Source organism: Conger conger, chromosome 2 (genome assembly GCF_963514075.1).
Source record: "Conger conger chromosome 2, fConCon1.1, whole genome shotgun sequence".
Classification (NCBI taxonomy): Eukaryota; Metazoa; Chordata; class Actinopteri; order Anguilliformes; family Congridae; genus Conger; species Conger conger.
Genome location: NC_083761.1, coordinates 16,914,660 through 16,928,871, shown reverse-complemented (window position 1 = coordinate 16,928,871; position 14,212 = coordinate 16,914,660). Strand labels below are relative to the sequence as shown.

General features: G+C 42.5%; 1 protein-coding gene across 2 annotated transcripts in view; it reads left to right on the top strand.

Annotated features, from left to right (window-relative positions):
* Window positions 1–13,377, top strand: part of si:zfos-911d5.4 (uncharacterized) — a 35,727-nt gene extending 22,350 nt beyond the window's left edge. For both annotated transcript variants that reach the window (XM_061232145.1, XM_061232144.1), the window contains exon 7: window positions 10,597–13,377. In XM_061232145.1, coding sequence (XP_061088129.1) covers window positions 10,597–10,764 — 168 coding nt within the window. In that variant the 3' untranslated portion in view covers window positions 10,765–13,377. The remainder of the gene's footprint in view (window positions 1–10,596) is intronic.
* The last annotated feature ends 835 nt before the right edge of the window (window positions 13,378–14,212 follow it).

Here is a 14,212-nt window from a genome sequence, read left to right as displayed (position 1 = left end):
GTAACAAAGTGCGTGTCATGGCTCGCGGAGGCTCACCTGTCGCCCGCCGGTCTGTCACCTGTCACCCGCCGCTCCGTCAGCCCTGGCACGTCTCCATAGAGACTGGAATGCCGGAATTTTGGAGGGGGCGGGGGAGCGATATCGAGTGACATATTGAAAGGTTTCCATGAGGTCATTCAGAGTGTTAGAATCCCTGTTAGTAGGGGAAAATAATGAGAGATTTAAGAAGACAAGATGATAAATGAAAATGCAGAGCGTACCTTATTGTGGAGGAACAGTGCTGTATAGGCTCCAGATATAGAATTTTGGTGTGTCTGTGTGTCTTTGTGTCTTTATGTCTTTGTGTCTTTGTGTCTGTGTGTCTGTGTGTGTCTGTGTGCTGGTTTGTTTGTGTAAAATCAGCAGATACAAAATTGGTTCAGCTTGGTGTGTTGTATACATAGTTGAGTTACTTCCAACACTAAAATACTGTTATTATGTATCGCTTGGCAGTTCAGTTTTATGTAGTTAAGATTTTTAGATCTAGGGTATCCTAGAATTGACAGAGTTTGCGATATGAGCTCAAGGTGTTTGGGTGGCAGTGCATCTACAGGTGGATTACAGGAGAGACAAGAGAACACTGGGAACAGCCATAAATTCCCAAGATAGCTCTATAGGGGGGGGGGGGGGGGGTTCCATATCAGATAAGGAGGGCGAGAGGAGAAAGGTAAGGGCAGGGGCAGGGCAGAGAGCGGTTGCCTGGGTGTAATGTGAGGGCTGATGTCATGAAGGCGTTTCGCATGACACAGAAAGCCCCTGCCGGGGTGTGAGGATCTGGGCGGTGATGTCATTCCCGCGGCGGCGGGGAGGTTAGGTGAGCTCTGGGCTCTTTGTGTGGCTCCCGGCCCCCACCCCCGCGTCCCCGGGGCCCCGGGCTCTCAGGGGAGCCTTCTGCGGAGGTTCCCTCCCTGGAGTGCGACCGGTGACACACCGCGACCCAACACCCGACCCAGCCACAGGAGGACTGAATGGAGGGGAATGCCCCTTGTCATCGGCCTGACCCCGAGAGGCACACAGAGGGCTGCAGAAGAGGGTGTTGGCAGAATGGACGGGGCTGTGGGCAAAACAGGGTGGCTGAGGCAGCCTGATGATAGTTAGCTGAAGGTTTTGTGCTGCCTTGTACCCAAGGAGGCACTAACAATACCATCTGATACAACGTGACACTATTAGGTAGGGGGCCATTTCATGTTTTCCCTGTTGGACTTGTCAAAAAATGTGACCGAAAATAGCGTCCCCCGTTTGTACCCGACATGTAAAGCAGGCCTGTTCAGTATGCATGCAGAGATGTCTGGGACTCATATCCTGCTTCTTGTTGTGGCTGGGGCTGGTAGCTACCTAAAGGTCGCAGACAGGGGAGAGGAAGGATTGCGCTAATTAGTACATTTTTCAGCGTGTTAACACACTTCACCGTGTTCCTGCACTTATCTCACGTTCCCTCAGACCGCCGTCTCCAGTGTGTGTAGAATAAAAACGCAAAGAAAACCTTTCGCCTGACACCTAATCCCTCCGTTTTACTGCGGTCGTCTCGACTGCTCTCATCAAGAAGTCCCTGGAAGGCAGGTTGAGCAGACCACACCAAATTCCCCCTCTCGCTCTCCTTGAATGATTTGCTGGCTTGGGCAGGCCGGGAACCCACCGGGACTGTGTTTGTGCTGCGGTTCAGTGTGGACGAGAGCTCCTTTAATGTTGCTGTTTTTGTTGTTTGTGTTCAGTGTCGGGGAGAAAGAGAAAGTCGCTCACAGACTGATAGGGCAGATGCCTTCAAGGGTGAGGTTGCAGTAATCTCAATGGCTCATGTTCTTGCTCCTATTCACCCATACCTGACCCCCTAAAATCCAAAATACAGGGCTGCTTTCTCTTCTTACACCTCACTGTGTCATTACATGGTAGTGCTGTGCATTGGTTCAACATACAAATGGGCCAATTCAGGGTGCATTGTACAAATGTGATCGATAATCTGTAAGTGGTATTAGCAGTAAATATTGCCAGGTTCATTTCATTCTGCGTCCCATATGTTTCCCAAGTTATAATCATATTAGCGTTCTTCTCAGCCTGGCTGGGTTTGACTTGTTATCAGGTTGTCCTTATAAGCAGCAAATATTTCGTATGAATTTGTTATGTTATGTAAGTGCTTTTCCGCAAACTTACTAAAATTCAAAATACTAAACCATTAATAAAGCACGATCATTAAGATGTTTTTCAATTATCCTTTGTTACTTTTCCTATGAATGCTCTGATATTATAAACATGAGTTGACATTTAAATATGATTTAAATATAAGAACAAGGAAACATGCCGTTCCTAAAGTATAAATGTAGGTAAATTATGAGCTTAGATGGACTAAATGAGCTGTTTTCATTCTGTATTTTTATGTTATTAATTATACCTGTTGCTTTTTCACTTGCATATAAACCGTCTGTTTAAAAATGTCAGGCTTTCATTATCGTCTGCCAGTAATGAGGCTTGCTGTCCCAGTTATTCCAGTTGATGATACAGTATATGATGAAAATGCAGTACATTCTTAAAGGAGAAAAATGATGAAGTTTATTTTTTATTTTTTTATTTTTTTATTTTTTTCTCTCTACATCGAATGATAAATGTATTGCCGTTTGAAATCAAATGGCAAATGAGACTAGTGAAACCTTTAACCGCAGTTTCATTTTGTTTTCTGTTTTTCTGCATCTGTTTTTTACATTATCATACTGATTCAAAATATAACCCATTTGCTTATATGTAATTAATATTTTGGGCAATTATATATATTCTGTCATTGATCAAATCATAACTTTTACAGCAGTGTGATTGGGATAGCAAAGTGTTACAGTAACCTACACTGTTTGGTTCTTGCAGTAACCAAAAGGATGTCCCCACAGTCTCTCCTGTGGGACATGGACCCATATACGTTATCAGGGTAAATCTGTTAATGAAGAAGTTGAATACTTTCCGATGGCTTGTTAAACCGTTTATTAACTGTTGTGAGAAGAATCGGATTCTCTACCCAGATTTGGCTTCATTCCTCTTCAGAAGCGACTGCCAGGGGTCGTGTTTTGCTCTGACAAAAGACGGAGAGAGTAGGACTTGTGGCCATAGTAATTCTGTCTGCGCTCATACCTGGGAACCATGGTTATGAAGTATCTTTGTCCAGACAAGAATGCTCCCTGATTACGGAGGGAACATAACGTACCTACTGACAGTACTCCAAGTCTTGGATGCTATTGAAAGTGGAATCCACACTACAAGCTGCATCAAGGTGAAGAGAGATGTCTGGAGTCGGGGGGTGCAGTGGCATCTTGCTGGCAAAGTGATAAGAGGAAGCCAGGCCAGAAAGTAGAAATGACAGGATTTCTCTTGCCGTGCTTTTCTGGCCAGGGCAATCAGACTTCGTGGATAGTTTAGCAGGGTGTATGCAGTGCCAGAGTGACGTGCTTGGTCTTCGTTGACCGCAGAAATCCAAAATAACAACCGCTGTTGTGAGCTGCGGAAGAAGAGCAATGTTGGACAGTTTAAAAGCAATACTCAACATTGACGTACAAAAATGCTTCGCGGTTTTGTGTCCTTCCCTTGTCTGCATTGAACTAGAACTTTGTTCCTTCTCGCATTGCCTTGACAAAAAAGGAATTGATGTCGTTATGATTTATGATAAATGTACAAAAGCTGAAGGTGACATCAGGCATATGGAAAGTCCGGTAGTAAATGGCATGCACATGTGTGGTTTTGAATCATATTTTTTGGCTGGCAAGGAACTTTGATTCTTGAAAGTAGTGTGCGGTGGTACTTGCATGTCATCTTAAATTAAAATAATCCATCATTTCTTTCATTTTCTTTGATTAAAAAAAGATACAGAGAAGGATGCAGCATGTAATCAATGTGCATGTGTGCTCTATCACTTTTTAACACATTTTTATATGAAGAATACCATATATGAATTTGAGATACGGACTTGGTAATAGCGGAGTTTGGCCACCTCTCTTTATGTGGCAGACATGAAGGCAATTTGAGAAAGAAACCAAATAGTCTCGTCTCACTGTCTTCCATGTCTTTCATTCCCTTAGGTCAAAGCTTACGTGGACCAAAATTGTGCTTCAGATGCCACCTCCACCTACATTATGCACCCCCTCCACCGCCCGTACTGACAAACTCTCAAACTCCCCTCCACGCTCGACTAAGCACCTCACTGAATCTTCCAGAACACCTTTCCCTAACCTGAGCTACATTCATAAAGCAGCATGAATGTCTTTTTTGTCAAAACTGTAAATTATCCCCCCCATCCACCCCAAAATGCACAAAACAAAGAGAAAAAATCGAGCACTAATATCAAATGAACCCAGAAGATAAATAATACAGGGTGTTTTTGGAATGAAATACATTGTGTGGAAACGGCAGGCCCTCTGGGCTAAAATATTGTTTTCTTCCTTGAAAATCACACGTTTTTTTTCATACAGCACTACAGCTATCGGGATGTCTAAATGGAAGAAACTGGGCACAACCCTCCCTAAAGGCACACCATTTGATGGTGCTTTAGGAGTATGATTTATGGTAGCTGCATTCTGCAACACACAAACAGGCTACGCTGTTCTTCTCGGGGCCATGTTCAGACCAGGTTCATTAATAAAGATGCCATTTTGAATTCACTTAATGTCTCGCTGAGGTTTTTTCACCAAATAATATTCTTTATTTTACTTAATATTATGCGTTGATTGTATTGACTTTATTTCATGCATTGATATCGGTACCTAAATTATAGTGGATTGATTTTGTACCCTATCTGGCATCTTAGACGATTGTTTTTATAAAGTATATTCAGATTTTAGTTCTGAATGTTTATATTGTGTAAATATAAGCCGTTTTATTTTCGTTCATGGCTATAATAGCGACCACAAGCTCAGTAATGAAAACGCACTAAGGTCATTATTTGCACACTTTCCCGACTGCTGGGGTTTTTATTTTTAATGCAAAGTATCTGGTAGTTAATCCCTTCATTAGTCCATATTCACATATTTTCATGAAAGGGAAATAATTCAGTTGATGGTGTGAGTACATCTGTATCCAATAGAATTAATGTGATTTCACTCTCTTGCCATGCCACAAGGAAACCATGAATCCATGATGTGAAGTCAAATAATATGAGTATGAATGACAATGTGTCAATTAGGGTAGGCTGTTGAGGTGGGATCCTGAAATATGATGTGTTGTCTGATGCCAAACAGCAGCTCCTTCATTGCACACTGCCTGATTGACAGGTGTGGTTGTACATGGACATCTTCAAGAGATCCTGATGTTTGTTTATGACTGGAGTCATCTTGGCTATGTGTGTGTATGTTTGTGTGTGTGTGTGTGTGTGTGTGTGTGTGGTTGTACATTGAGTTATTCAAGAGATCCTGATGTTTGTTTATGACTGGAGGCATCTTTGCTATGTGTGTGTGTGTGTGTGTGTGTGTGGTTGTAAATTGAGTTATTCAAGAGATCCTGAAGTTTGTGTATGACTGGAGTCATCTTTGGTGTGTGTGTGTGTGTGCGTGCATACATGCATGCATGAGTGTGTGTGTTGGGGGTTGGGGGATGAGAATGAAAGTCACTGGTAGCAGGAAGTCACTGTCCTAAAATGTAATAAAGATTCATGCAATCAGAGGTGGATTTCGGTATTGTAACATGTCAACTCGTAGCCGAAATCTTTAGGTATTTAAAAGCATGTGTGTATGCGTATGCGCGTGTGTGCATGTTTGTGTATATATTTGTGTGTGTCTGAAATTGCACCTGCTATTGTTTCAGATAATTAGTTGAGCAGATTGAATGTGCGGGTGCTGTGAATGTGAGACGATATCACACAGCTTACGGTATGAGGGCCCGAGGGATGCAGTCTTTCCCATTCACACGGCCCGTAGCTCCCCACCTCTTCACTATTAAAATAATCACACACAATTACGGACCGAAAAGAAGGAGAGAAAATCCTGCAGCCAGTATTTTTCTCCACCTCTGATGCTTATCTAGCTTTTGATGTTTTTGTGTGGAAATAAAAGGCCTTTTGGCTGTCCGCAATGACCCAGACAATGGAGTTCGGCTGCAGCCACTATTAACTAAGAGGACCTGACAGTTTATTGAATGGGAGAGATGAAAGAAAAAGAACAAATAATTTAGAAAAATTGACCACCTCCAAAATGAAGAAAACAAGAACTGCAAAAAGGCATCGAAATATACTTTAATCTTCCTCCACCGAATGCAACAAAATAAGAAATGCCATTAAATTGTCCTTTGAAATGGATGTGGTCCAATTACGCGAGTGTCCAAATCTCATTAATGGACCCATTGTCCAGGCAAGTAAACAGGAAAAGCAATACGCTATACAGGTGTAGGGTGTGATAAGTGTGTTATTCAGACTCATTTGAGAGATGAAAGAATGAGAGAAATTAAAGTTAAGTCTCTCTCTCTGTCTTTCTCTCTTTCTTTCTCTCTCTCGCCCTCGCTCTTTCTATATATATATATTTATATATATATAATATACACACACAGAAGTATGAGACTGAAGAGGCCAGTTGCAGGTGAAAAGAAAAAGATTGAAAGCTTAAATTGAATTTCTGCTTGCTGTCAGATTGGGTACAAGCACAGCTCGCTCTCCTCTCTCTAGGAGGGGAGAAATGTGAACTACAAAGATGAAACTACAAAGATGAAAGCCGAAAGTGCGATTAGACTTGCGACGGTAATTATAATCAGAAGAAGTGTTCGGCTGCACCAGCCGCTTTGTGTTTTATTTAAGTTAGGTTAAACAGGCTTACGAGGGCTGTCCCACTTTGGCAAGCCTCGCTTTTTTGTTAATGAACGTCTCTGTTGCACCTCTTTCATTGTGTGAGACACTCAGTGCCTAGTTTAATCCATCTTTACAATCATTTTACTGTAAGGAAATACGTGAAGCTACACATTGAAATATGACGAAGTACATCGATGCAAGCATAAAGCAGCTCAATAGCCGCTGCAGTTTTATGTATCACTGAGTGTGTGGAACCTGTCCTTGCCCAGGTAAATGGATTAAAAGCTACAGTACGTGGACCAGATAAATACATTAAACTAACCTTGGCCAGGCATGTGGAGGAAGCGTTCTGTATTGAGGAGCAGGCCTGTGACAGAGGCCCTCCCTGATGCCCACTCCAGGCCCGTGCTGTGCTCTCATCGATCCGTGGTGCGCGGGACACTGGCGTTTTGTGCTGGCAGCAGAGTGACAGCTTGCGCGGGTACAGGGGAAAGGTTGAAGCCATGAGAGCCCACAAGGGGCCAGACAGAGGTCAGGAGGTCTCAGTCAGTGTCATGACCCCACTGACCCAGAACCAGAACCTCACCTTCACCTCCATACCTACGGAAATGGGAACAGATCTGGGGGGCAGTTGAGTTGAAGGCTGTCGAAAGTAAGTTTTAAAAGACATCTGAGATAAAAGTACAAGACAGATAAAAGTCCAAGTCCTAAACCTTTCCAATTAAACTTGGCAAGGGCTATGAAATTATTTCCCTGAGTTTCATGTTTGAACTCGACCAGCACGGCTTGATTCTTCTACTCAAACTTATACCCTGAAGATTTTTAAACCATATTTTGGTTAGATTATTCAACCCAATGTTCTTGATTAGTGCACTCTTTGTCTGGTAAGCGGCTCTTGCTCTTGGTTGAGAGAAACAGCCCTGGGTCCTGGTTAATGAGGGCTCATTTCCTCCGCCCCTGGTGAAATGCGTCGAGGCTCTCGGTCAGAGCTGTCAACCTCCGTGTGAGAGGAGCCGGGACGAGGAGGAAGTGCCGTGTGATATTGAGACTGTAGATGCAGCATTCTTCACCTTTCGCCGTTTAAGATTAATGTCGGAAATGCGGCCAGCGCGGGGAAGGGAAGAGACACATTACCCCGGTGATACACTCCCTGTCAGAGGGAGGACATAAATGGATAGGAGTCTGAGCAGAACGCTATAAAGCTGGCTTGACATGAACCATTTTGCGAATGCCTTGTAGTGTTCTCTGCGGCGCTGTTAGCTATAAGTCGTAATAGTGTGTTGAAGCAGCCAGTTCTGCTATTTATGTGTGCCTGTCTATATACTGTGCAGTCCATAAGTATTTGGACAGTGGTACAATTTCTGTACAGACTGTTACCTTTAATTTGAGGGCGTTTACACAGTCCCCCCATTTCAGGGGACCAAAAGTAATTGGACAGTTGGCTTATCTGCCGTTTCTGATTAGTCAGGTGTATTCAATCGCTTCCATTGTAAAGAGAGCTTTCAGTAATTAGTCTAGGTCTTTGATTGCTTGCTATTGGTATTTGACATGAGGACCAGAGTTGTGCCAATGAAAATGAAGACATACACTGAATAATTGGCTTACCGAAACAAACTTTGGAAATTAGGAAAAAAGATTGCATCGCTGTATGTTTGAGATCATTGCCGTCCTGTGGGATTACGCAAACTCCCACAAGTTTGGAGGCATTTGATTTAACTTCAGTTGATAAGGTGTTTCTGTACCATACAGAATTGACTGTGTTGCTGCAATCAAGTTACATTATCAATGAAGGCAAGTGAGCACCCCCAAGCCCAAGCTATAACATCTCCACCACCATGTTTCACAGATAGGGGGGGTTGCTTTGGTTTTTGGGCAATTCCTTTCAGCCTCCACACTTTGCTCTTGCCATTACTCTGATACAAGTCAATGTTGATCTCATCTGTCCACAAGACCTTTTCCAGCACTCTGCAGGCTCTTTTAGGTACTACTTTGCAAACTGTTGGCCATCCTGTTTTTGCAGCTAATTAATGGATTCCATCTCACAGTGTAGTGTCTGTAGGTCTGTTGTGAAGTCTTCTGCAGAGAGTAGTCACTGACACATCCACAACTGGCTCCTGAAGAATATTTCTGATCTATCTGACGGGTGTTTTTTTTTCTTTATTATGGTGAGAATTCTTTGGTCATCAACTGTAGAGGTCTTTCTTGGTCTACCCTACTTTACAATAACTGAGCTCACCATTGCTCTCTTTCTTCTTAATGATGTTGCAAACAATTTATTTGGTTAAGCACATTGTTTGGCGTATGTCTCTATTATTATTATTTTTGTTAGTTCTCAGCGTCGTAATGGCTTCCTTGACTGTCATTGGCACAACTCTGGTCCTTGACTAATACAAGTCCTTGAATGTACCCAACAAATCAGAAACAACTGAGAAGCCAACTGTCCAATTACTTTTGATCCCCTAAAATGGGGGGACTGTATAAAAAGGGTGTAATTCCTATACAGATCACCCAATATGGCTTTAAATTAAAGGTGACAGTCTGCTCTTTAACCTCATATTCATCGTTTCATTCCCAATCCATTGCACTGCAGAGCCAAAATAACACTGTACTTACTTACTAATGTACGGACTGCACTGTAGGTTTCCCGTATGTTTGAACATAACATATAGATTATTATCTTTGTCCTTTATTATATGCAGCTTTTTTTTTTTTTCTTCATTTGTATTAAGGGTGCCAATAATTCCAGAGCCCACTGTATTTCCATCATTATTTTATACAAATATGATTAGCTCGTAATGCACTTTACACCCATTTACCTTGTCTGTAGTCCCATTGAAGAGAGCTTGCGCTTGACGGATGTGATTTACAACTCATTTCAGCTTGCAGTTCCATTTACCCTGCTTTTCAATTTACTGTATAATGATCCCATTAGAAAGAAAATACATCTGGAAGTTCATTTAGGGGCACCAATTCCATTTTTGTGTGTGGGTATAAATGCAACAGGTTTTCAGAGAGTGGATAATAGATAGATAATGCCTATTTATATACATTCTGTTTATCATACATTTGATATTTCTATTTCATATTTCTTTCTGTTAGAATTTAACACTAATGATAGCTGGGCAACTCAAACTAATGAAAAGTATGGGCATGTGCGCTAGACATGGCTCAGGCAGTAAGAGCAGTCGTCTGGCAGTCGGAGGGTTGCCGGTTCGATCCCCCGCCCGGGCTGTGTCGAAGTTTCCCTGAGCAAGACACCTAACCCCCAAATGCTCCTGACAAGCTGGTCGGCGCCTTGCATGGCAGCCAATCGCCGTCGGTGTATGAATGGGTGAATGAGAAGCATCAATTGTACAGCGCTTTGGATAAAGGCGCTATATAAATGCCAACCATTTACCATTTACTAATGAAACCTTTTATTTATTTTATTTTATTTTTTTTGCTGCATGGGCACTAGACTCAACACTGAAAATGGTTGGAAATGTAAAATGGTCGTCCCAGTAATTGAGTGGATATGACCACAGCACTGTTTCATAGCTTCATCCCAGTAATTGAGCGGATATGAGTGGATATGACCACAGCACTGTTTCATAGCTTCATCCCAGTAATTGAGCGGATATGAGTGGATATGACCACAGCACTGTTTCATAGCTTCATCCTAGTAATTGAGCGGATATGAGTGGATATGACCACAGCACTGTTTCATAGCTTCATCCCAGTAATTGAGCGGATATGAGTGGATATGACCGCAGCACTACTGAAAACCCGGTCCTGGGTCATCTCAGCGGTCTCTCACCCTGCCTCTCCCCCCGCAGGTGACGGTGAAGATGTACAAGCGCGGCGGCCAGGCGTGGCTGGGAAGGCCTCTGACCGGCACCGCCACCATCCCCTCCAGCACCCACGTGCTGTTCCGCGTCAGCGGAGAAGACTCCGACTCCAAGATCCTCGCCTCACGCATCCACACCATCTCCCTCAGCATATGAGCCAGACACACTGCCCCAGCTCCAACCCAGTACTGTGTCAACGCCCCATGCACTGGCCCTACCCCTTCCACTCATTCTATTAATGAAGGTCAGTTTATAGTCTAGCGACAGAGCGCCACTGTGACCAACGGCGTGCAGTGGATGTCGCTGGTTGCAGCCACATTTGTTTATACTCTGTGTGACTGGAGTGCGTTAATACTTACTTTTTAGCGGCAACAACTACAGTCTGTGTCGGGCGACAGTAGAACGTTCATGAACATTCATGATTTCAGTCGACCGACACACTGTCTCTGGACTATAAACTGGCCTTAAGAGCTACTGTTCATCAGTGGCTGGCTGTGGATATGCCCATGAGGCTAGACAAATGTTACTGTAACATGTTGCTTTTAGTCAAAAGATTGGTTTTTATTCATATATAATTTTGTGTATCATTTCGGTCCTTTTTACGGCTATCCGATCAAGTTGAATAACACCTTTTTTTCTGTCTCATAAATTCAGTCCGCAGCGGTCTACTCAGAAATGAAAACGGCACAAATGAATGTAATGGGTCTAAATGTTTTTAAGCCATTTAAAAATCCTTTCATACGCTATGTATAAATATGCACAAAACCAGAATGCCCCTACCTCAGAAACCGCTGCATACGATTCCCACAATCTCACTGCCTGCTCACCCCTCAGTGGCCTTTAATCCTAGCTGACAATATTATGTTAATGTACCTTTTTCCAGTAATTAGCGTGATTAATTTTCTCTTGTTTTGAATGACAATTACAGTGCCTGCCAACACTTTAAAGTACTCATTAATTGCCAATTTAATCAGTGCGCTAGTCTGTTTCCGAGGCGCAGTCCTGTCATGTTTGATGCTATAATAGGGGGTGATTAAAAAATGCGTGGCCTCTAACATGAGAAGAGGTGTAAAACGTATTACCGATATTGTTTTAATGGTTTGGTGATTCATCATATGCTTGTGGGGAGTTATGCTTTTAGTGCTTGGTAAATATGTTCCACCGCAGGACTGGGAGTGGATAACTTGTTTAAGAGTTCACATATGCTCAAAGAGCACCATTCATTTTTACTAGATTTGTCTTTTATGGCGTTTTAGTTCTCTACACTCTTCCGTACGATTCTCAGGCACAGAGCTGCATTAGCATCTTACGGCTCCATTTACCGTGGCTGGGATTGACTCAAACGAAGTTACTACTACTTCTATCTGAACATCAGTGCCTTAAGCTAAGCTCAGAGGGGAAAGGGCCCTTTCTGTATCCTCATCTGATCTCTGTAAGCAGCACCTCTGCACCTGAAAACAAATTAGGTTTCTGCTCTAGCTCTCTCTCTGGAATTGTCTGTTTACAAAATTCGCTTAGAGAAAATGGCCACCGGTGAGCAAATTTGGTGGTGATTTCAGGCGATGTATTTACACGTGCTCTGCCCAGTTGAGAGGGGCCCGCAAATTTTCGCAATAATTTTCAGCCTCTATTTACTCATTTACGATGAAAGAAGCAATATGTATACAGTCCCATAACAACAGTCTCAGGATAAATACAATTATGTTCTTGTGTGGTTGTTGGGCAGTCGTTCCCACAGCTATAACATACCGTTTCACTTAATGTACATACGTATGTAATTCTATTCTCACTAGGTTTCTGTTAATGTTCAGTTCCACTGTATGTTGGGAGAATGATGTACTGTAGTTTTGGGTGGGTGTTAAATGTATATTACTGGAAAGAATGTGCAACAATGTAACACAAAATAAATGTAATGTCACAAACACTGCGAGTGTAAACTTTATATAAACTGTAAATTGTTGGCTATCTGAAACTTACTCATATCTTTAGAGGGTTCCTTGAAAAGACAAGTAACACTGGTCCAGATTCATCTGAGGTTTTCTCCAGTGGCTTTAATACGTGCCTTGAGAATGTCCCCACCACCTACAAGACCATCTACAAGACTGTTTTGCTTTACGTTTCATACAGCACAGCTGATAGGACGTCAGGCTTAGGGGAGGTGGCCTGAATTTATATCCACTCCAGTCCGATGTCTTGACGGGTCACATCTGTGTCCCATTTTCAACAAGGTCTGTATCCGTGCATTCTCGGTGCAATAAATCACTCAAAGTAATTAGCTACCTGCACTTGTACAAGGCTCCACGAACACACAAGAACAGATACTTACGGGCTATTTTCAAATCCCATTCAGCGACGACCACAATATTGTCACAGTATAGCACCCTTTGTTGGCGGAGATAGAGAGGAGTGGGGTGATGAAACAGAACAAAATGAGGCCAAAGTGTTGAAGGAGGACTCAAAAAGATGCAATTTACATGTTGCTTTAACCTCCTCTGTGTTTGGAGGACACAGGTCCCGGATGAATCTATTACCTCTTTTAGCAATCTGAACACCCTGATTTTGAGTTATTTTCGTTGTTTTGTTCAGAGATAATTTATGGATCTTGAGAAAAAAGCACTTGCGACAACAGTGAAGCATAAAGACGATTCGACCCCTTTGTACTAAGCCGGGTACTTGCTTGTTTTATCTTTGCGATTTCATTTAAATGGAAATGTGATCATGTATTCTGTACTTGCATGTCTTTATCTTTTGGTGTTTACAATAAAATAATATAAGAATCACTCGCCTGTTTTTGGGTGTTTTTATTTATTATTTATTATTTATGATGGTGTACTTTCTGCGGCTGTGTGGGTGGGTGGGAAGTCTGCGGTAACTGCATGACTTTCTGCCACTGATAGTTTCTATCCCAGAATCCCAAGGGTGACAGATCGTTTCGGGCATGTTTGCTCTTACGTGTGTTAACTGATAAGCCTGCAAGGTCTGTACTCGAATACAGCCCAACTGGATGTGTTATCTATAACCCTGACTGATTGCATAGCCATCCCTGTAATCTCACATGATGCGGGCCTTCATAAATAGCACTAAGGCTATTGAACTGGAGTGCTTGTGTATGGATTTAGAACGCAAAACCAATTTAACAAGCGGTGCTGTTCAATCACTAGACCCTCTGGATGTTTTGCACCAGTTCTCACACATGAACATGCATTATAACAGCGTAATGGTTTGTTTTGATTTTTTGAGAACAATTTCATTCTAGCCTGTGTGTATGTACACTCCCTGAGCACTTTATTAGGAACACCTGTACACCTAGTTATTCATGCGATTATCTAATCAGCCAATCATGTGGCAGCAATCCATTAAATAATGCAGATACGGGTCAGGAGCTTCAGATCAACGTAAAATAGCCAGCCTGGTCAAAGGAAGGTGACAGTAACACAAATAACCACACATTACAACAGCGGTATGCAGAAGAGCATCTCTGAACATTCAACGCATCAGACCTCTAAGTGGATAGTCTACAGCAGCAGAAGACCAATACGTCCAAAAAAAATTCCAATAAATACCTAATAAAGTGCTCACTGAGTGTATGTCTGTTAGTTTGCAG